General features: G+C 35.3%; 1 protein-coding gene across 1 annotated transcript in view; it reads left to right on the top strand.

The window, feature by feature from the left end:
* The window catches only part of FAM227B (family with sequence similarity 227 member B), a 263,913-nt gene that overhangs the window by 42,091 nt on the left and 197,088 nt on the right, over positions 1–24,734 (top strand). The window contains exons 7-9 of the mRNA XM_061180326.1: positions 3,503–3,601; positions 16,743–16,844; positions 19,942–20,068. Of these exons, the coding sequence (XP_061036309.1) occupies positions 3,503–3,601; positions 16,743–16,844; positions 19,942–20,068 (328 nt within the window). The remainder of the gene's footprint in view (positions 1–3,502; positions 3,602–16,742; positions 16,845–19,941; positions 20,069–24,734) is intronic.

The following is a 24,734-nucleotide window of genomic DNA, read 5'->3' on the forward strand; positions in this document are numbered from 1 at the left end:
TGTAACAGGTGTTTCACTCTCCCTCTTCCTGCTCTATAGCTCAGGATATGTTAGCCTGCTCATTTTGATCCCAAAATAATTTATGAGAGCCCTTCCCCACAACCCTACCTTTTGAACCTCCAAGTGTCTGGGAAATTTTTAAGAAATATCCCTACAGAGTAGCCAATTGATGAAAAACTGCAGGCATAGGAAGGTAACTAGATCATTGGACACTGATTGCCAGGGATAGGACAAGGGCTGAATGGTTACTGGTATTGATTTCCCACCCACTTAAATACTAAGCGGTCACCTAAAAAGGTTTCTGTTTCCTGGGGACTTCAACAGTGCTCCTTGTACCTCCAGGCAGATTCCTCTCGAGACAGTTCTCTAAGATGGACTTGGCCCCTAGTAGGCCCTCTTCCCATCCCTCACCCCGAGCTTTCCTGTGGCTCTTTCTTTCTCAACATAAAATCCCTGTTTTCTCTCCTGCTATAGTACTCTGTAGTCCTTCAGAAGGAGTATAATCAACCATTAAATTTGGATGAATCAGCTCCAGCCATTATTTTCTGCCCATTTTTCCCTCTCTTCAAGATGAAAGAGAGTGTATTACTTTAGTGTTCCATCTTCAAGAGACAGTATTCCAAGAAATAATCTGATTAACCTGACTTGGGTCTCTTGTTTGCCCCTCAGTTAGGGAACCACAGAGCACCTCAGTTGAAAACTCCATCTAAAATGATTCAGTAATGACACTCTCTCTTATTTTCCATGCTAATACAGATGCTTTTCAATTCTCTTTTATGTTTTATGGGATTTGGGTGAGAGGAAAGGCTTAGTTTGCCGTCTTGATCACCTGATACCATTTTTTTTAGAGAAAAACAATAGATGGTAATTGTTATGCCTGGATCATACTTTCTCTGACTATTTTTTCCAAAGTTTCCTCAGGGAAAAGGTTTTACTGTAAAAAGAAATTAATACAAATTATTGTTAAAATAATCTTATAAATGTTCTAGACAATATAATCTTTTTAACTCTCACATTCTGTGTTCTAAAATGGGACTATATTTTAACTATGGATGCATGTACATCACAGTCACATAAACAAGGCATAGAAGTACAGCTGTGATAAACATTTCATATGGTTAACTTGGAGGACGCTGGCATTATTGAAAGAAGTAAGAAAGTGAGGAGTGTAAGTAGATATGGGTTTGGGGGAAGGGGTGCACAGGATATGACAAGCAGCTGTGTGTAGGATATTTTGAGTTTGTGTACCAGTGGTATATCTAGGTATATATAACCAGTGTTTTATTTGTTAATACCCCTCCCTGATTTCAATAAAGAATTTAAATTGGCTTGCTAGAGCATGCACAATGCAATGACATTGAGATAGATGATGACATTAAAGTGAAGAGAAAATAAGTGTAGGAAAATAATATCAGAGGGAAGGTTATTTCATAGAAATGCTTATTATAACATCTGAAACTTGGAAAAAGAAGGTTAAAGGGTTACTGTTACATGCTTGAAGGTGAGGGAATCCGTGGAATTGACTGGATTCACGTAACCCCATCCAAATACATTCCTAAACATACAATCATAGATTAAGTTAAGATAAAGTATAAATTATCCCCTTTACCACTTAGAACGGACCCTTGGCTACAGATGATGCTCAGTAAAAATTTTATTGAATTGAGTGAAAAGGGGCCTATATTTTGAGAAAGCTGAGCCACAAAGATACAGATATACACAAACAGAAATTCAAGAGAACATTAGAAGTAGTTTTATCCAACCTAGAATCTATATTAGGAGAAAAAGTTCCAAGTCAGATAATGTATAGGTTTTAAGGTATGTTTACATTTATTTGAATCAAAAAAGTATCACAAAAGGGTAGAGGGTGATGGAGGAAAGTACCATTTAACTTTTTAAGTTGGGTTTGGGGTTTTTTGGCTGATTTCTGTTTTTGGTTGTTTTGACTAAATACTGATATATTTTAAAGAATTTGGAATTTTCCTGAAAAAGAAAGTTAGTGATACTAAACATAACCAAAGCTTAGAATAGAAGCAATCATGCAGTTAGTTTACACTAAAAAGCATGTTTGCTTGAAATTTGCAAATAATTTCAACAAAAAATATTCAGATTTTTTCCTTTATTTTAATTTTCTACTTTTTTCTTTATGTACTTCTCATATGTTTTTGTAATTAAGAAGTGCTAAATAAGTTGAAACTGTTACCAATGTATATACTATACTTAGTGGCCTATGAAGGAGAAGTGCTCCCACAGTATGCATGATAAATAATCTCCTTGGTATAAACGTTTGCACGGTATCCTTTTTGTAGACTTGTACTTGAGGAACAGAAATTCATACCTATGGATTTCATTAAAAGAATTCTTGAACTCTACTGAATCTGGCATTACAAACTTTTAGTGAATAAAATAAAATGACTATTGAAGGTACCTATTTAAACCAAGACTTATAGTCTCTAGTAGTCATGGTAAATTAACTTTATGTGCCAATTTTGATGAATTGCTTAGAAAGAACACTATCTTTAGGGTCTAGACTTATGATGGGGCCCATTGGGTTAGAATCCCATGATTGTTGATACCTGTCTTCAGCATAAAAGGGAAATTGTTAACATGTGTCTTGGATTTTTGCTATTCCTGGTCTAGCCTACACTGTCATTTCAGTGACTACTAATCAAATGTGATTATTGAGAATATGAAATATGCCCGGTGTGACTCAGCTGAATTTTTTTTTTATGAAGTATGGTTGTTTTACAGTGTTGTGTTAGTTTCTGGTATATAGCAAAGCGATTCAGTTATACATATATATGTATATATATTCTTTTTAAGGTTCTTTTCCATTATAGGTTATTACAAGGTATTGAATATAGTTCCCTATGCTATACAGTAGGACCTTGTTGTTTATCTATTCTATATATAGTAGAGTGTATCTGTTAATCCCAAACTCATAATTTATCCCTCTCCCCTACTTTCCCCTTTGGTAACCATAAGTTTGTTTTCTATGTCTGTGATCAGCTGAATTTTTAAATTTTATTTATTTTAATTATATATAAATTTTAAAATTAATACTTGATTCAGTTATTGAACAACTTTCAATTATGGTTGAAACAAAATTACAATCATATAGTTTACAAAATCTAATTACGACCTAGTATTTATGATGAAAATTTATGTTCAAATTGAGATGTGCTATAAGTATAAAATATACACTGTATTTCAAAGACCTAGTACCCAAAAGAATGTAAAATATTTCATTAATAATTTAATAACAATTATGTATTAAAATATATTTTAAATATATTTGGTTAAACAAAATGTCACTAAAATTTCACCTTTTACTTTTACTTTTTTTAAATGTCTATTAGAAAATATATATATGGCTCACATTAAATTTCTACTAAGCAGTGGTAGTTTATAACTATTAAATACACACTCTTTATAAAGCCTATTTACAGTAACATGTCTTATAATATTATTAATTTGATTTCCATGTGTCTTTTTTCCATAGGGAAAAATTCTTAAAATCTGGAAGACTCATTTTCTCTCAGAAGCCTCTGTTGCTCTTTTGCATGATTCCTTTTGGTGGTGGTTTCTCCATAAATTTAAGGTATAATGATATTTTTTAAACTTCTTTTTTTTAAAGTTGATTTGCAGCATAATTAATTTTTCAGTAGAGGTAGCACTGGTACAAAAAATGTTTTTCTGATCCTGTCACAGAGCTTGGTTTTTTAGTATTCTGCACATGTTAGAAATCCTGTTTGAAATCTAGAGTTCTTTCAGAGAAGTTAAAACCTTAATATGGATTTCAAAGATCCAGAGTCTTTATTAATCAGAAAAAGATTAGTGAAATCAAACACTGTAGTGAGTAATAAAGTTGTAGCTTTACTCAATACTGTAATGTGCTGATGAACACGAAACAGAATATCCACTGCAAATCAGTGACATTGAGGGAGGTTTCACTTAGAAAACACTCTACAATATCAGATGGGGAGAGGGTCCTCACGTGATTCAGAAAGATAAAAGCTCTGCTTAGGATTAAAAAGAGAAAGACGTGGGTATCTGGGAAGCAATAAGAGAATGGAAATAAGCAGTACCCGAGTCTTACATTAGAGAATACGTGAGCCTGGAAAAAGTGGTGAATACCAATGACTGCCATGTGGCCTCTGGATCTAGAAGGATGGAAAGTAGGGTAACGCAGGGGATCGCAGTCTAAGCATTAAGAAGGTGTGCTACCCCATCAGGGGAGCCTAATAACAGGCTCAATTCTTCACCTCCCCACCTCAAATTACCCAAAGAAAACTGCTAATGGATTCTTTCATACCATGAAGGAATGGGTGTTACTAATTTTACATACAAACCATTTACATAGAGCTTCATGTTAGAATAATTAATGTAATTCTAGGTAAGATTATCTGTACTATGTTTCTATTATTGTTAGGAGTTGAATGAGGGATAGGAAATGGTGTATCAGTTCTACAAAGGTAATTACATAGGGAAATTTGTGCAATCAGAGTTTCATTACCTTAAATTTCTTTCTCTAGATCTGAATCCCAAATTTATGTTTTTCCATGATAGAACATGAGAAGAAGCATTACTTTCCCACTTAAATCTGTTAGGATTATATATAGCAAGTTTTAGAAGGAAACATAATCTAGCAATGTTTCTAGTAACTTTGTCAAGTCATATAATATTATTTTGAACAAACAGATTTGACACAAAGATATTAATGACCCACTACATATATAGGATTATCCTTGGAATAAACAAGGATTAGAAATCTTTTTATCTTTAAGCAAGCTATTCTCTAGAAACTACTGGCTTCCTAAAATTAAAATGCAGTAATTAAGTAATAATTTTTTTAACATCTTTATTGGAGTATAATTACTTTACAATGTTGTGTTAGTTTCTGCTGTATAACAAAGTGAATCAGATATATGCATACATGTATCCCTATATCCCCTCCCTCTTGCGTCTCCCTCCCACCCTCCGTATTCCACCCCTCTAGGGCGTCACAAAGCACTGAGCTGATCTCCCTGTGCTATGTAGCTGCTTCCCACTAGCTATCTATTTTACATTTGGTAGTGTATATGTGTCAGTGGTACTCTCTCACTTTGTCCCAGCTTACTTTTCCCCCTCCCCATGTCCTCAAGTCCATTCTCTACGTCTGTGTCTTTATTCCTTTCCTACCCCTAGGTTCATCAGAACCATTTTTTTTTTTAGATTCCGTATATATGTGTTAGCATATGGTATTTGTTTTTCTGACTTACTTCACTCTGTATGACAGACTCTAGGTCCATCCACCTCACTACAAATAACTCAATTTTGTTTCTTTTTATGACTGAGTAATATTCCATTGTATATATGTGCCACATCTTCTTTATCCATTCGTCTGTCGATGGACACTTAGGTTGCTTCCACGTCCAGGTTATAGTAAATAGTGCTGCAGTGAACATTTTGGTACATGACTCTTTTTGAATTATGGTTTTCTCAGGGTATATGCCGAGTAGTAGGATTGCTGGGTCATATGGTAGTTCTATTTTTAGTTTTTAAAGGAACCTCCATACTGTTCTCCATAGTGGATGTATCAATTTACATTCCCACCAACAGTGCAAGAGGGTTACCTTTTCTCCACACCCTCTACGACATTTATTGTTTGTAGATTTTTTGATGATGGCCATTCTGACCAGTGTGAGGTGTGATACCTCATTGTAGTTTTGATTTTCATTTCTCTAATGATTAGTGATGGTGAGCATCCTTTCATGTGTTTGTTGGCAATCTGTATATCTTCTTTGAAGAAATGTCTATTTAGGACTTCTGCCCATTTTTGGATTGGGTTGTTTGTATTTTTGATATTGAGCTGCATAAGCTGCCTGTATATTTTGGAGATTAATCCTTTGTCCGTTGCTTCATTTGCAAATATTTTCTCCCATTCTGAGGGTTGTCTTTTCTTCTTGTTTATGGTTTCCTTTGCTGTGCAAAAGCTTTTAAGTTTCATTAGGTCCCATTTGTTTATTTTTGTTTTTATTTCCATTTCTCTAGGAGGTGGGTCAAAAAGGATCTTGCTGTGATATATGTCATAGAGTGTTCTGCCTATGTTTTCCTCTAAGAGTTTTATAGTGTCTGGCCTTACATTTAGGTCTTTGATCCATTTTAAGCTTATTTTTGTGTATGGTGTTAGGGAGTGTTCTAATTTCATTCTTTTACATGCAGCTGTCCAGTTTTCCCAGCACCACTTATTGAAGAGGCTGTCTTTTGTCCATTGTATAATCCTGCCTCCTTTATCAAAGATAAGGTGACCATATGTGCAAGGATTTATCTCTGGATTTTCTATCCTGTTCCACTGATCTACATTTCTGTTTTTGTGCCAGTACCATACTGTCTTGATTACTGTAGCCTTGTAGTATAGTCTGAAGTCAGGGGGCCTGATTCCTCCAGTTCCGTTTTTCTTTGTCAAGATTGCTTTGGCTATTTGGGGTATTTTGTTTTTCCATACAAATTGTGAAATTTTTTGTTCTAGTTCTGTGAAAAATGCCACTGGTAGTTTGAAAGGGATTGCATTGAATCTGTAGATTGCTTTGGGTAGTATAGTTATTTTCACAGTGTTGATTCTTCCAATCCAAGAACATGGTATATCTCTCCATCTGTTTGTATCATCTTTAATTTCTTTCATCAGTGTCTTATAGTTTTCTGGATACAGGTCTTTTGTCTCCTTTGCTAGGTTTATTCCTAGGTATTTTATTCTTTTTGTTGCAATGGTAAATGGGAGTGTTTCCTTAATTTCTCCTTCAGATTTTTCATCACTAGTGTGTAGGAATGCAAGAGATTTCTGTGCATTAATTTTGTATCCAGCTACTCTACCAAATTCATTGATTAGCTCTAGTAGTTTTCTGGTAGCATCTTTAGGATGCTCTATTTATAGTATCATGTCATCTGCAAACAGTGACAGTTCTACTTCTTCTTTTACGATTTGGATTCCTTTTATTTCTTTTTCTTCTCTGATTGGCTAAAACTTCCCAAACTATGTTGAATAATAGTGGTGAGAGTGGGAAACCTCGTCTTGTTCCTGACCTTAGAGGACATGGTTTCAGTTTTTCACCATTGAGAATGATGTTGGCTGTTGGTTTGTCATATATGGCCTTTATTATGTTGAGGTAGGTTCCTTCTATGCCTACTTTGTGGGTGTTTTTTTTTTCTTATTATAAATGGGTGTTGAATTTTGTTGAAAGCTTTTTCTGCATCTATTGAGATGATCATATGGTTTTTATCCTTCAATTTGTTAATATGGTGTATCACATTCTTTGTTTTGCCTATATTGAAGAATCCTTGCATTGCTGGGATAAACCCCACTTGATCATGGTGTATGATCCTTTTAATGTGCTTTTGGACTTGGTTTCCTAGTACTTTGTTGAGGATTTTTGCATCAGTGTTCATCAGTGATATTGGCCTGTAGTTTTCTTTCTTTGTGACATCTTTGTCTGGTTTTGGTATCAGGGTGATGGTGGCCTCATAGAATGAGTTTGGGAATGTTCCTCCCTCTGCTATATTTTGGAAGAGTTTGAGCCGGATAGGTGTTAGCTCTTCTCTAAATGTTTGCTAGAATTCGCCTGTGAAACCATCTGGTCCTTGGCTTTTGTTTGTTGGAAGATTTTTAATCACAGTCTCAATTTCAGTGCTTGTGATTGGTCTGTTTATGTATTCTATTTCTTCCTGGTTCAGTCTCAGAAGGTTGTGCTTTTCTAAGAATTTGTCCGTTTCTTACAGGTTGTCCATTTTGTTGGCATATATTTGTTTGTAGTAATCACTCATGATCCTTTGTATTTCTGCAGTGTCAGTTGTTACTTCTCCTTTTTCATTTCTAATTCTGTTGATTTGAGTCTTCTCCCTTTTTTTTCTTGATGAGTCTGGCTAATGGTTTATCAATATTGTTTATCTTCTCAAAGAACCAGCTTTTAGTTTTATTGATCTTTGCTGTTGTTTCCTTCATTTCTTTTTCATTTATTTCTGATCTGATCTTTATGATTTCTTTCCTTCTGCTAACTTTGCATTTTTTTTTGTTCTTTCTCTATTGCTTTAGGTGTAAGGTTAGGTTGTTTATTAGAGATGTTTCTTGTTTCTTGAGGTAAGATTGTATTTCTATAAACTTCCCTCTTAGAACTGCTTTTGCTGCATCCCATAGGTTTTGGATTGTCATGTTTTCATTGTCATTTGTTTCTAGGTATTTTTTAGTTTCCTCTTTGATTTCTTCAGTGATCTCTTGGTTATTTAGTAGTGCATTGTTTAGCCTCCATGTGTTTGTATTTTTTACAGATTTTTTCCTGTAGTTGATATCTAGTATCATGGTGTTGTGGTCGGAAAAGATACTTGATATGATTTCAATTTTCTTGAATTTACCAAGGCTTGATTTGTGACCCAAGATATGATCTATCCTGGAAAATGTTCCATGAGCACTTGAGAAGAAAGTGTATTCTGTTGTTTTTGGATGGAATGTCCTATAAATATCAATTAAGTCCGTCTTGTCTAATGTGTCATTTAAAGCTTGTGTTTCCTTATTTATTTTCATTTTGGATGATCTGTCCATTGGTGAAAGTGGGCTGTTAAAGTCCCCTACTATGATTGTGTTACTGTCGATTTCCCCTTTTATGGCTGTTAGCATTTGCCTTATGTATTGAGGTGCTCCTATGTTGGGTGCATAAATGTTTACAATTGTTATGCCTTCTTCTTGGATTGATCCCTTGATCATTATGTAGTGTCCTACTTTGTCTCTTGTAATAGTCTTTATTTTAAAGTCTATTTTGTCTCACATGAGAATTTCTACTCCAGCTTTCTTTTAATTTCCATTTGCATTGAATATCTTTTTCCATCCCCTCATTTTCAGTCTGTATGTGTCCCTAGGTTTGAAGTGGGTCTCTTGTAGACAGCATTTATACGGGTCTTGTTTTTGTATCCATTCAGCCAGTCTATGTCTTTTGGTTGGACCATTTAATCCATTTACGTTTAAGGTAGTTATTGATATGTATGCTCCTATTACCAATTGTTTTCGGTTTGTTATTGTAGGTCTTTTCCTTCTCTTGTGTTTTCTGCCTAGAGAAGTTCCTTTAGCATTTCTTGTAAAGCTGGTTTGGTGGTGCTGAATTCTCTTAACTTTTGCTTGTCTGTAAAGGTTTTAATTTCTCTGTCAAATCTGAATGAGATCTTTACTGGCTAGAGTAATCTTGGTTGTAGGTTTTTCCCTTTCATCACTTTAAATATGTCCTGCCACTCCCTTCTGGCTTGCAGAGTTTCTGCTGAAAGATCAGCTGTTAACCTTATGGGGATTCCCTTGTATGTTATTAGTTGTTTTTCCCTTGCTGCTTTTAATATTTTTTCTTTGTATTTAATTTTTGATAGTTTGATTAACATGTGTCTTGGCGTGTTTCTCCTTGGATTTACCCTGTATGGGACTCTCTGCGCCTCCTGTACTTGATTGATTATTTCCTTTCACATGTTAGGGAAGTTTTCAAATATAATCTCTTGAAATATTTTCTCAGACCCTTTCTTTTTCTCTTCTTCTTCTGGGACCCCTATAATTCGAATGTTGGTGCATTTAATGCTGTCCCAGGAGTCTCTGAGACTGTCCTCAATTCTTTTCATTCTTTTTTCTTTATTCTATCCCTGGCAGTTATTTCCACCATTTTATCTTCCAGCTCACTTATCTGTTCTTCTGCCTCAGTTATTCTGCTATTGATTCCTTCTAGAGTGTTTTTCTTTTCAATTATTAAGTTGTTCATCACTGTTTGTTTGCTCTTTAGTTCTCCTAGTTCCTTGTTAAATGTTTCTTGTATTTTCTCCATTATGTTTCTGAGATTTTGGATCATCTTTATTATTACTCTGAATTCTTTTTCAGATAGGTTGCCTATTTCTCTTCATTTATTTGGTCTTGTAAGTTTTCACCTTGCTCCTTTGTCTGTAAGATAATTTTTTGTCATTTCCTTTTTTTTTTTTCTTCTGATGGGTGGGGCTGTATTCTTGTCTTACTAGTTGTTTGGCCTGAGGCGTCCAGCACTGGAGTTTGCAAGCAGCTGGATAGAGCCAGGTCTTGGTGCTGAGATGAGCACCTCCGGGAGGCCTCTCCGATTAATATTCCCTGGGGTCTGAGGTTCTCTGTTATTCCAGCTTTTTGGGCTCGGAGCTCCCATCACAGGAGCTCAGGCCCGACCTCCGGGCTGGGAACCAAAATCCTTCAAACTGCATGGCATGGCAAAAAAAAAAAAAAAGGTGCAGTACCATATCAAAGAATAAAAAACAAAATGTATTAGGAAAAATAAAAATATAATTGAAACAACTGCAACACAGTAAAATAAAACCACAACAGAAAAAATAAAGGGGGGGAACAAGCCAAAAGGAGAGAACAATAACAGAGTATAAAGAATAAAAGAAAATTAGAAAAATAAAAGATTTATTAGGAAAAATAAAAATATAAATGAATCAACAAGGTAAAACAGAACCCTAATCTAAAAGAGGAAAAAAAAAAGCCTTGGCTATGGGAGTGTTTCGGTGGGGGTGGAACTTAAGCACTGGGTAGAGTAATCTTGGTTGTAGGTTTTTCCCTTTCATCACTTTAAATATGTCCTGCCACTCCCTTCTGGCTGATACTATCTAGTTGATACTAGATATCAACTATGGGGGTGGGGTTTTGTGTGTGGCGGGACTTAGGTGGGTGGGGGTTGACGTTTGAGTGTGGGGCAGGGCCTCTGCTTAGTACCAGCACAGAAGGGGAGAGGCAGTACATGGAAAGGATGACCTCTGGAGTGTGGAGTTCCGGAGTTTGGAGTTAGGGCCCTGAGTGAGGGTGTGTGGGTGGGGTTTAGGCCCAGCATTGGAGGGGGTCTCCAAGTGTAGAGGTAGGGCCTTGGGTGGGGGTGTAGGGGTGGGGCTTGGGCTCTGCACTGCAAGAGGGAGACTCCGAGGTCAGAGGGTTAGGCCCAGGAGCCCATCAGGCTCACTGGTGCCTAAGTAGACAGGGAAAGTGCTGGCCGCATTCCCTTCCGTTCCTCTGCACGCCGCCACCACCGTCTCCCCCAGGGTCTCCCCTGTCCCCGATGGACCCCTAACCGTGGGTGGGTTCTGCTGGGTGTAGGAACTCCTCCTCCCCCAGCCACCCCTCAGGGGTGCTGGTCCCGGAGGTCCGGCCTTTACTTTTGCTCCCCCTTCCCTCCCTCCCACTCCCTCAGGACCCGTGCACGGCTGGAGGGGGCCTCGGTGGGCAGAGGATCAGGCTCAGGATCTCAGCAGGCTCCCAGGGGCCCTAGTGGGCAGGGGAATCCTGGCCATGCTCCCTTTTGATCCCCTGCCCTCCCAGTGGTCCCCCAATTTACCCCTTCGGGCGTGGGATCCCTTCCCCTCCCCCAGCTGCCCCTCAGGGGCGCCAGTCCCATCCTGCCTCCACTTCTCCTCCCCCTTCACTCCCCCCACGCTCCACATCCTACCCGGTTGCTGGGGGTTCCTCCTGTCCCCTTAGGTGTCCGTGGTCCCCCACCGGTGCCTGGTAGGTGCCCTAGTTGTGCGGAGACACAAATTCCGCATCCTCCTAGTCCGCCACCTTGACTCCATCCCCAGTAATAATTTTAAAATATTATAATTTAATAACATTTCCAGTATCAGTTAAGATTTCTGGTGTGTTTTGAGGAACAATATATGATTCAGCTGGATGAGTGTTCTGCTAGTGTTCTAGGGAACTGAAGGGATATCCAAGCCATATTGAAGCAACATTTCCATGATTTAACCAGAACAGCTCCTCTTTCATCTGTTCTGTTCATTACATTTCACCTATGGTTTTATTTCTAAGGGGATTCATTGTTAAATATAAATGTATTGAAGCCAGTGAACTAGATAAATAGCATGACCTCTTAGGTTCCTAAATCCACCAAATAAGTGTGGTGCGTGCCCATACATTTTTACCAGCATTGTGTGGGAATATCTGTTTTGTTAGGTTAGCTCCTATTTCAAGCTGTACTACATTTTCAGGTGAGTACAAAACACATAAATTCTATCTATTTTTGGATCTACTTTATGAATAATAAATAATACTGACTTTATAACTGGAATAGAACCCTGAGCCACTTGTACAATTTAATTACCAACAGCATAATATGAAAAATATATATATAATCATACTCTAGAATATAGCATGGTTCAGTATGCTGGCTCTAAAACTTATTTCAGTAGTTGTTAGGTGACTAATATAAAAGCAAATTTCCTTTATTGCCTATGGTGTAGTGGTAGCTTGATCTAGTAGAAAAAGTGCTGCACTGGAATCCAGGAAATTAAAATTTTAAATCTGGCTCTCCCAGTAGTTAGTGTGAGACTTTGGGCTAGCTTCAGTAATGTCATCTCTCTAAAACAAAATAAAACAAAACAAACAAAAAACAGGTAAAAATAACATATACTTTCTTTTTTCCTAGAGTTGGTGTGTGTACTAAAAGTGACATGAATAAGATCCCTAGTAAACTGTGGAAATACTATATAAATGTAATATGAGATTCAATATAAGAGAATTAAGATCTGGCTTTCAAAAACAAGTTTATCCACTTAGAAAATTATGTGACTTTGAATAGTTACTTACCTCTCTAAGTCTTTCATAAAATTTTTAAAAATTACCTACTTTATCTGTTTATCGGGAGTTATATTAGAAAATGCATGTAAAGTTGTTTGTTTACATGGAAGTAGGTATATGGTAAGTGTTCAATAGTTACATCTATCATTATTATTTATTATTATATTGTTAGTGAGAATGCAGTGTTCTAAAAATTGCTGGCCAACGTGTAGGCTAATGATAAAAATTTCCTTGATGGTGTTTAACTAGAATAGTTTGAGTAATCATATACCCTTAAAGTTTTCAAAATTGTCCTTGGAACATTGGCTCCCAAAAAGATTCAGGAGGCTGGAAAGTACATCAGTTCCACTCATAAAATAACAAAGACAAGCCATATATAACCCACAAAAGTCACAACTTTTTTGAACTCATTATACAGGGTAGCCTTCAAAGCAAAGAATATTATGGGGGAAAAAGAAAGTAATTGAATAATTATAAAGTAGTCAATACATCAATATGACATAACAATCATAAATAGTTATGCACCTAATTAAAATGCTTTGAAACACATTTAATGAAAAAATTTTAATACTTAGAGAAGCAATAGACAAATCTATAAGTATAGTTAGGTATTTCAACACCTTATATTCAATAATTGGTCGAATGTGCAGAAAACCAGTTATTGATATAGAATGATGTAGATGACTTGAGCAATACTGTTAACTAACTTTATGGATCTAATTGATATTTATTAAACATTCCTCATAACAACAGCAGAATACACATTTTTCTTATGTACCCATTAAACCTTTACCAACTATATTCTGGGCTAGGAAAACATCCTAATGAAATTAAAAGAATTCAAGTCATACAAAGTATGTTTTTAGACCAAAATGGAATTATATTATAAATGAATAACAGAAAGCTACCTGGAAAATCTTCAAATATTTGATAACTAAATAACACACTTCTCGGGAACTGTGGGTCTAACCAGAAATCAGTCGGGAAATTGAAAAGTATTTTGAACTTGATGAAAATGAAAATACAGATTAAAATTTGTGGGATGGACCTCAAGCAGTATTTGGAAATTTAAAGCATTAAGATGTCTAGATTTGAAATAAGGAAAGTTCTCAAAAACCATGACCTCAACTTCTACTGTAGGAAACTAGACAAAGAAAAAGAAATGAAAACGAAAGTATGCAGAAGAAAGGAAATAATAAAGATCAGAGAGGAAACCAATAAAAGGAAAAACTGAAAAACAGAAGGAATTAGAGAAAATGAATTCAAAAGGTAGGTCTTCAAGAATTCTAAAAACAAGGCAATGCAGGAGGAATTTGAAGCCTCTGTTTCACTGAGAATAACCATAGCAAAAACAAAACCCAAATGGAGCTTAACATTTTACTTAATTGACTCAGACCCCTAAAGGCTAACAAGAGAAGAGACATACCTATTCCCAGGCATAACTACTTTATACCTCAGGTTTTACTGTCCTATTGAAGATGTCCATCTCTCAAACAAAAATTGCAAGACACATAGAGAAGGAATGGAATTGCTGCATTGTTGGGTATGAAGATGTTCAACTTCACAAGGTAGTGCCAAGTTGTCTCCAAACTGGATGTACAAATTATTTGCACATTGTTGATGTATAAGAGTTCTTAAACAACCAATGATTCAAAGAATAAATCACAGGGGAAATTAGAAAATAACTTGAAACAAATGAAAGCAAAAAACACAATGTACCAAAACTCATAGGATAAAGCAAAAGCATTGCTAAAAGAGAAATTTAAAGTTTTAAATAAATCAAAAAACAATACATCAACAACCTAACTTTACATATTAAGGAACTAGAAAAAGAACAACAAAGAAGGAAGGAATTACTAAAGATTAGAGTAGAGATAAGTAAAATAGAGAATTGGTGAACAGTAGAGAAAATCAGTAAAACCAAAAGTTAGTCCTTTGAGGTCAACAAAATTGACAAACCTCTAGCTAGACTAAGAAAAAAAGTGAGGACTTCCCTGTCAGTCCAGTGGTTAAGACTCCGTGCTTCCACTGCAGGGGGCATGGGTTCGATCCCTCGTCGGGGAACTAAGATCTCATATAAGATCTCATATGTCATTCAGTGCAGCCAAAAAAAAAAAAAAAAAGGACTCAAATTACCGAAGTCAGAAATGAAAGTGGAAACATTACTATTGGCAAAGAAATAACAAGGATTATTAGAGTACTGTGAACAAACATATAACAACAAACTGGGTAGCCTGTATAAAATGGACAAATTCCTAGAAACATATAATTTTCCAAGACTGAATAATGAAGAAATAGACAATCTGAATAGACCTATAACTAGTAAGGAGATTCAATCAGGTTTCCGTAATCAGAAACCTCCCAACAAAGAAAAGTCCTGGACTAGATGACTTCACTGATGAATTCTGCCAACATTTAAAGAAGAATTAACACCAGTCCTTCTCTAACTCTCCCAAAAAATTGAAGAGAAGGGAAGACTTTCTAGCTCATTTTATGAGACCAGCATTACCCTGATACCAAAGCCAAAGATATTACAACAAAAAAAGCATCTACAGACCAATATCCTCTTTGATGGATATTGATGCAAAAATCTTCAACAAAATACTAGCAAACTGAATTCAGCAGTATATTAAAAGGGTTATACAATCTGACCAATGAAATTTATTCCTGGAATGCAAGTATGATTTAACATATGTTAAATAGCTAGATCTAATGAACATATCAGTAACCTGAATATCCAAAAGCTGTAGGATACGTTTTCTTTTCAAGCATACCAAAACATGTATAAAAATTTACTGTACCATTTTGCTACTCAGTTTTCTGTGGAGGTATATATGGTGTGGACATTAGGTTGAATTGTATTAATCAAAGACATGTTCTGGAACTTTCTGTTTGGGTATTTCATCACACGTGTTAAGTGTAGATCATGTAACTGAAACATGCCAACTTTCTTTACTAGTAAATTATATACTTTCTTTACTAGTAAATTATATATTATCTCATTTAATTCTCACACAACCCTAAGTCTTAGAACCACTGCCCATTATATAAATGATCAAGAATTGTTAACTATTAACATTATCATTATTATTTCTGCTACCATCTCCTCCCATAAACTTATTACACAAGCATAAAAGCTGTATTGGGAGTTAGGAGACCTAGATTCTAGTCTGGCTTTCAGTTACTTAACTGTGTATAACCTTAAATAATTCTCTTAATCTTTCTGAGCATCAATGCAGTCATTAAAATAGAGGGGCTTAACCTAGGTGATATCTAACTTCCATTTTATGTCTAAGATCCTATGCATTTATGAATCCTAGCTCATATGGCATGCTAATTTCATAGAAAACTACCACTAAATTTGATCATTTTTGATGTTTATTACCAAAACCTATTAATTCCAGCTTGTGCTTCTACTGTTGACATCATAAATGAATTTGGACTCTAATTCATCTTTATTGCTTAATTCATGGATTTGCACTCTAATTTATCTCTTCATTGCTTAATAGAGCAAGAATTCAAGGTGCTACCTTAGGACTTTAATATTGACTTTATTATTATCTACAGATTTCTTCCTTCTTATGACATTCTACTTACTTTGTTTTTAGTATAGTTCTCATGTCACAATTTTACTAGTTCTGGCTATGGCTGTCTCATTCCAGTAATTGCTTTGATTTTATATTGAGTTACTGATTATGAAAAATATGGAATGGTTATAGAATAATAGCAGGCAACTATGCCATTGATTGCCTTGTGCATGCCAACTACTATTCAAGAACCTTCATTAATTCATCAAATGTTGGTGTGCTTTCAGTGTGCCAGGCACCGTGCTGAGGGCTTGAAATACAAAGTCAAACAAAACATAATCCTTGTCCCTATTTAATTTTAAGATAATACTTTAAGGTATGTGATATTATCTATATTTGGCAGATAAGGAAACTAGGACTTAATTAACTTGCCTGGGATAGTGCAGCTAATGAATTATGGAGCCAGCATTCAAATTCAGGTCTGCATGATGCCAAAAACCCATGCTCATTCCACTATAGCAACTGATCTGCCCTTTAAGAAGATAGAGTTACTGACATTATGTAAACAGATTCTAATTTTAAGTTGTAATATTAATGATTTTAATTCCATGTGTGTTTTATTTTTTAAGCCTGACAGAGAAAGTCAAGATTCCTTGTTTGATAGAATTTCAGAAAGTTATGTGTCACTTTTCATGAGCATACCTCTAAGTCGAAAGGATGCATTTTTTCAGGTAAATATAGAAATTAACTAATTATGCTAATTATTTTTATAGCAAGTGAAATATAAAAATAGTTATTTTATTTAAACACATATGAGAACATATTTTGTTACTTTGCAAGCAAAATTGCCTAAAGTAGAGTTAATAATGATAATATTTAAAAAGTCATGCCCTTCCACCCCAGAATATTGTATTCTACTGACTAAAAGCCTTACAGAATCTCCTCAGTGTGGTATATGTATTTGTTTGCATATTAATAATTTGAAAACTATTGACTTGTTCTATGTATAGTCTTCGTTTTTTACCTACAAAATTATCATTTTTCTTTTACTTTATAAAGTATCTTTCGATCTAAGAGGACTTAACTTCTTGTGTTATGCCTAAGTACTAAGCACCTGTTACAGTAAAGAACAATGGACAAATTTATGAATCAAATGTTTTACTATGTCTGTTATAGTAAAATAATTTGGTTAAAATAATTTATGCTCTTGAGTAATGTGAAATGAAGACATGTAGGAATTTCACTGAGTACTTTAAAATGTAAACATCTAGCATTTCAAAGCAGAAGCCACATTCAAATACTTTGTTGTACTGACATCTGTAAATCAGAAATACAGAAGTATTTTTGAGTCAGTCAATGTTTTCATGGGTAAAACCTAAAATAAAAATAAATGTCCTTCATGATGAAAACATAAACAAACTTAAATTGCCAAATATTTATGCTCAGTCTTGATCTATCTCACAAACATATACATACAGTATTGTAGAAGGAAATCAGTAGTGGACTGGGCATAAGGAGACTTGGCTTCACATCTGGAATCTGCTCGTAATTACCCAGGTGATCTTGGCAAGACATTCAGTCTCTCAGTTCCACAGCTGGTTGTCCATCAGATGAAGAGGTTGATCTATGATTCATAAATTGTTTATAGAACACTAATGTTCTGAAAGATAGACTAAGATTTTCTCTGCTAATATTAAATTTATTTTTCTTATTTGCAGGAAAATAATAGTTAATGGTTAGGATTTTTGGTCATTAAATTGTCTAGAGATGACAAAACCAGCTGTTTCTCCTATCCATACGCTTTCATCTAGTCTATCCCTTTGTGGTGTTTCTAGCCTATACATGTGGCTTGATGAAATCAAGCATGCTTTAACACAGGGCTCTTAAGAAAAGAATAAAAGACCTATTTAATGTGAACAAAGGAGGTAGTGGCACCATTGCATATCCCTTATTCTGTAATTTCTAGTCTTACATTTATGGTCCAAATGTTCTCCCTTGGGATGGATGTGCCTTTTGATAGGTATTGTATTTATAACCCTTCTTAAATCATGACTTCATTTTTTTTCTAAGTCCCTATTTTCAGTGGCTTTTTCCAAGGAGAAATTAGAAGTTGTTTAACCAAGATTCAAAGCCTCACTTGAGAACAAATAACATGTACACCGTAATAATTTGACCCCTTGACCTTTGTTCAGTCATTTTATAATGTTGCCTCTCCCTGTCTCAGTGCTTGAGAACCACGCCACCTCCCTACAGGTATATTACCTCCACAGCTCTATAAGTAGAAATGGAGCCTCAACTCTCATTGACCAATTTCTGTTATTTTTAACTCATTCAAATAAGAAAGTGTTTTGTTACTATTGGCTCATCTGATTTATCTTACCACAGAAAGAGAAAACTATTAATATTTAAGAATCAAAAAATTAGCTTCAGGTCTCACTATTCAGTACAAATTAACTGAATCTGAACATATTTAGTATAGCTTTTGCTTCAGTTTCTTCCAATGTCATACAATGATATTCCTTCAGAAATTTTCCCAACATCATTTGACACTTGATCTCTTTTTCCCCTAATCTCCTGAAGGTGAGATAGTCACAGAAAACTTTTAAAAGTTCCTCTTACTTACCTTGTTCAACTTTTAAATTTTGATTATTAGTGTGATTTTATATACCACAATTATAATATGTGATTTTTCTGGTAGTAAAAATGTTCATGGTTCATTCAGTAAAATTAAATATATCAGTATTTTAAAGCATTCTTCCCTCTCCTCTTCTCCCCTACCCAAAAAAACTTATGGAGTTCTTCAAAGAATACCATCCATTACCAGCAGATTTTAGCACTACTGGATTAGGCGACTATATTAGTTTCCTATTGCTGGTGTAAAAATTATCACAAAGTTAGTGGCTTAAAACAACAGAAATTCATTGTCTTACAGTTATATAGGTCAGAAGTCCAAAATGAGTCTTACAGGACTAAAATCAAGGTATCAACAGGGCTAGTTTCTTTAAGAGGCCCTAGGGGAGAAGCCATTCCTTGCCTCTTCTAGTTTCTGGTGTCTGCCAGCCTTCCAAAATAGTAGATAAAATATTTTAAATCTTTACTATAAAAATCTGGTATCTTCCTGTGTTTAGTCAGTCCCCGAGAGAAACTTAGTAGTCAAGCGAATTTAAGTCTAATAGAATACTGGTAGTACCATCTATTTGTATGATACAAATATAAAATCTGATCATGATTTTACAGTCGTGGTTATAATATATTAACTCACCTAAACAGGCTTCAATTATTTAAAAACATGCTCTTTATTTTCACCACACACTCAAAGTGATAATTGTGTGACGTGATAGAGGTGTTAGCTAATGCTATGGTGGTAATCATATTGCAGTAAACAAATGTATCAACATGTTGTACACCTTAAACTTACATAGTATTACATGTCAAATATATTTCAATTAAAATATATATATATATATGCTTTTTATTATAATGACCTGAAAGACAGTATTCTTTTTCTGAAAGAGGGTATCAATAGCAAGGTTAAATGAAATAAATGTAGAATCATTAAAGTATCTTATCTTAATTGTAACTTCATCCTTTATCCAAATTAAATTTTTTTTCCCAAAATGCTAACAAATAGCCAAATTGACTGACTTTATTTTCAACTCTTCTTTGTTTATATTCCTCAGTTAGAAGTGCAAAGAAGTGCTAAATGGCCAAAAGCAAGCTATAAGAAAAAAGGGGCACGTATATTTCACAAATTTAGTAATTTCTCTGATAGTTGAGATATGTTAAATGAAATATGGAATTATTTTAATATGACTCTGTTTTTGGTAGGTGTATCCTGATTGTTTGGCACAAGCTATCTATGCAACATTCCAGGAAGCGTTTCCAGAATCCAGTGATTTCTTTAATGATGAATTTAAAGAAGATCTAGGGAATAACATTTTTCTCTGGTTGTCAGGTACAAATGTCATTAAGTATTGATCATTATTGTGGTACCTAAAACTTTTGAATTGCAGCGTTTTGTTTACCCAGTCAAAAAAATTTGTAGTTCTTTGCTTTACAAAACATAGCATATTGATGTCTGTGTTTCAAAATAATAATGATTATTTATTTTATTCTGAAAATTCTGTTATACTAAAATTAATCAGTTGTTTACTTTAGAAAGCCAAATAATTTTACAGGCAGTGGAATTATTGTAGAAACCCAAATTGCCACAGAAAGAAAACCATACCATATATATTTTATATTTGTAAGAGAAATATTTTAAGCTGCTTTTGGAACACTGCTGGCATTTTTATAGCAAATAATATTGGGTAAATTCTAGAGCTAATTGAGTTCCTTGTAGAACATAAAATCATTAATCAAGGAAAACTTATTTTTTGAATCATGGTGTGTGTGTGTGTGTGTGTGTGTGTGTGTGTAGGTAGGAGTGGTAGGACTCAAAGGCTGAAGGGAAGTAAGATTCCATCCTAGAGTACTTAGCTAGAGATTTAGGCACTTGGGTTTAAAACTAAGGTATTGTTTCATATTCCTGGAAAGACCTCCCCAATATTGTTTCCTAAGACTACTATACCATTATGGACTACCAGAAGCTATTGACTGTTTTCAAGTCCTTCTTATAAATCTGTCCAAATTTTGACTAATTTTTTAGAACTGTTTTGTGTCAATTCTTAGTAACCAAACCATTTCTTTAAGAAAATGTTTCATATTTTAAGGAGGGAGTCCTTGGGAGGTACATGCTAGAAAACAACCCTGAGGACCACCCACCTCCATCAATACACATAGGACAGGAGTCTCCTAATTATAGAGAAAAATCCAACTAATTCAAATATAAGAAGCAAAAAGAGAATGAGCACAGCATTCATACAAAAATACTATAAGAAAAAAAATGTGAAGAACAGAACAACTTTCCTACAGACCTGTTGTAGAATGAATTGTGTCCCCTGAAAATTCATATTGATTTCTGTGTGAAATTTTATAAGTCACTATCTTACTTAATCCTTTTATTCAAGTTAGTTTTGTCATTGATTGTCTAGGGTTTTCTATGCATATCATCTGCAAATATAGTTTTCATATTTCTTTTATGATTCTTATGCTTTTAACTAGTTTCTATTATGTAATTAAAGAAGAATGTATATAACATATTTAGATGAGCAATAGCAATGAGCTAGGAGATTTATAAGGAAGGGTTTTAAAGTCGTCTGGTAAATCCAGTGGGGGGTGTCTACTTTACACTCTTCCTATGGGTCTTCAAAGCATTCCACATGCAAACTGCCTGAAGTAAAGGCAAGAACACTAATATAAATACCTTATCCTATTTAAATATCAGAATGGATAGTTTTAACTGAAGTAAACAAAAATTTTCTTGTTCAGGAAGTTTTATAGGCTATGACTGGTAGAATTAATCTGAAGGTTGAAAATTCAGCAATTTCTATTATTCTATTTTCCAGTTTACTAATTCTTTCTTCTGTCCCCTCCATTCTGCTGTTAAACCCATTCTTGATTTTTTAAAAAATTTGGTTATTGTACATTTCAGTTATAAAAGTTACATTTGGTTCTTTTTTATATCTTCTGTTTCTTCACTGAGACTTTGTTCTCTCATTTGTTTCAAGTGTGTTCATTACTGTTTAAGCATTTTTATGATAACTGCTTGAAAAATCCTTGTCAGGTGATTCTAACATCTGTGTCATCTAGATGCTGGCAATTGTCTTTTCTCATTCAAGTTGAGTTTCCTAGTTTTTTTATATGACAATTAAAACCTGGACATTTTGGGTATTATAAGACTCTGAATCTTATCTAAATTTTGTGTTTCAACAGGCCTCCTCTGACACTGCTTTAGTTGGGGGAGAAGGGCACTGTCAGGTGGGGAATGAAAGTCCAGATTACCCACTTGGTCTCTTTTGACATAGCGGTGGGAGGAGGGTTTGTTACAGCTCCCAGCAGACCTCTACTGATACCACCCTGGCTTTTAGGGACAGGGATGCCTTGTTACTGCTCCCCAAGTGGCTTCCACTGACACTATAAGGAGGAGGGTAGCCTTGTTATATCTGGGCAGTGGTCACAGTCTCCACTAGGCCTCCTCTGACACCACTTTCCATAGGGAGAGGAAAGTGCACCTCATTCAGTCCTGTGGGAATAAAAGTCTTCGGTCTCTGCTCTGCCTCCTCTGATACTACCCTAGTGAGAGTGGAAGCTGAGGCTCTCCAACCACCCTTTTCTGGCAGTGGTGGATTTGGAGCAGCAGATTTTCCTGTTGTGTTTGGCTGGAGTAAGCAGTCATTGTCTAAAAGTTTTCTGTCCTACTAGGCAGCCCTTTTCCTGGTCCTTGGGCTAGAGAGAGGAGGATTTTCTTGAGACTTCTTTTATCTTTGCCTGTCACCATTTCTGGATTCTGGTTTCTCTAGCACCCAGTTTGAAATATGAGTCAAAAAGAAAACCCAAGGATTTCACTGTTGTGTTGTACCTTGGGTCCTGAGGTTCCTAGTTAGTCTGCCTTCTTGTCTCCACCTTTTAGAGTCTTCTAATGTGTGTTTATAAACACATCCACTGAAACTGGTGTTATTTCATATTGGGTTACCTGAGAATACCTTATGAGAAGGTAATATTGATCAGAGACTCAAAGGAAGTGAGAGGATGAACTATGTCGATATCTGGAATGAAAACTTTTTAGGTAGAAGGAACAGCATATGAAAAGGCCATGATGCAGGTAGAAGATTAGCATATTTGCAATGCAGCAAGGAAGCCAATGTAGCTGAGGTAGAATGAGAAAGGAATTGAAAAGTAGAAAGATGAGGTCAGAGATATGTCTGTAGGTTAGGGCATCTCATAATTTATAGGCAGTTATAAGGACTGTTTCATTATGAGTGAAATGGAAAAGCACTGGATGATTTTGAGCAAATAATACTTGTAACCTAAAATATGTTTATAAGGGATCACTCTAGCTTTGGGGAGAACAAGAGACCATAGAGGGGACAAGGGTGGAATCAGGAATGCAGTTGGAGATACTGCAGTAATAGAAGTGAGACATGGTGATTGGTTAGAACAGGTTGGTTAAAGGATGAGGAGCTGGCAAGTTATATTAGATAAGTCTGCTGGCAGAGTCCATTGGATTTATTTATATATAGAAGTTGAAAGTGGAACAAATAAAAGAGTCATGGATGATGCCAAGAATTTTAGCCTGAGCAACTAGACAACTACTGAAATGGTGAAGACTGTAAGAGAAGGTTGTGGTGGTAGGATTTTATGGAATCAGGATTTAAGTTTGAGATGTAATATTCGTCAACATTTGCATTTTTTATAACAAAATCTCAAATTTTTAGTGATTATTTTAAAATATAACAAGGAGATGACTGTGCCCTAAATGGTGTCTACACTATAGGAGAATTACAAGAAAGAAATAGTAAACACTAAAAGCATTTGAAAGCAAAGGAAGAAAAAGTACAGTGATAATTAAGGTAATCTTCATAGCCTGACTCAAGAATATAAGTAGACATTGAAGGAACAGCAGAACTATGCTAGATGAATGGATGCTGGACTCAGACTTGGGCAAGAATCTAGACATGACAAGTGGTCTCCATTTGTACCTATAGAAAGATGGTTAAATCCACAGCAAAGTCAACAGCAAGCTGAGCAAGAGAAATCCACATTTTACATAAAAAATCCCACTTAAGCCTCAAAAATCCTTACTATAACAGTATGCTATTATTCCTTTACAAAAGGGAAAACCAAGGTTAAGAGAATTTGTCCACAGTTACTACTAAGTAACAGAACCAGGATTTCAGCTTAAGCCTGTCACACTCCAGTGTCTGAACTCTTATGAATAATGGATTATTGCCCCCTGAGGTGAATAAAATAAAAACACCAGTGTTTAATTTATGAAAAACTGTTGCAGAGAAGGAAAAGGGAAATTTCTTCTGAAGACTTAGAGGAAGCAAGCCCTCCCTAATCCTCCCAGTGTTTCCCAGCAACTAGTTGGGCTTTATTATTCATATGCTAAAACACGTACTTGATTAACACCCTAGGATTCACAAAAGGTGGAGTGATCTCAGTTTTATTATAAAACCATGTACACAGGCACAAAATTGGTCTATCTTTAGTAAACTTCATTGCTCACTCCTAGTCTGAATACGGCTGTTTATGAATGCATATCCTTCCAACATAGGCTAGTCATCCCTGTTGAACACCTGTTTCAATACTTCTCTGTGGGCTACTTCACCTTAGTAGAAAACATTTCTGTAACAAAAGGATCATCTATTGTTTCCTCGCCTATTAACTTCACATCAGGCAGAAAAAATGGTTTAAAGTGGAGGGTAGGTGTGGCTAAAATGGGAAACTCGAGGAATCCTTGTGATGGAACCGTTCCATATCCTGACTATATCATTGTCTATATCCTGGTTGTGATACCGTATTATAGTTTTACAAGGTGTTAGTTACCATTGTGGGAAACTAAATAGAGGGTATGGGGATCTCTCTGTATTATTTCTTGCAAGTGCATGTAAATCTACACTTATCTCAAACAGAGTTAAAAAAATTCAAACCTGCATTTTCTTAAAATAAAAGGCAGCCATGCTGGTGGGAGTGTACAATCAATATCTACTAAAGCTGAACACGTACGAGTTTGGACC

Source organism: Eubalaena glacialis, chromosome 2, assembly GCF_028564815.1.
Source record: "Eubalaena glacialis isolate mEubGla1 chromosome 2, mEubGla1.1.hap2.+ XY, whole genome shotgun sequence".
Classification (NCBI taxonomy): Eukaryota; Metazoa; Chordata; class Mammalia; order Artiodactyla; family Balaenidae; genus Eubalaena; species Eubalaena glacialis.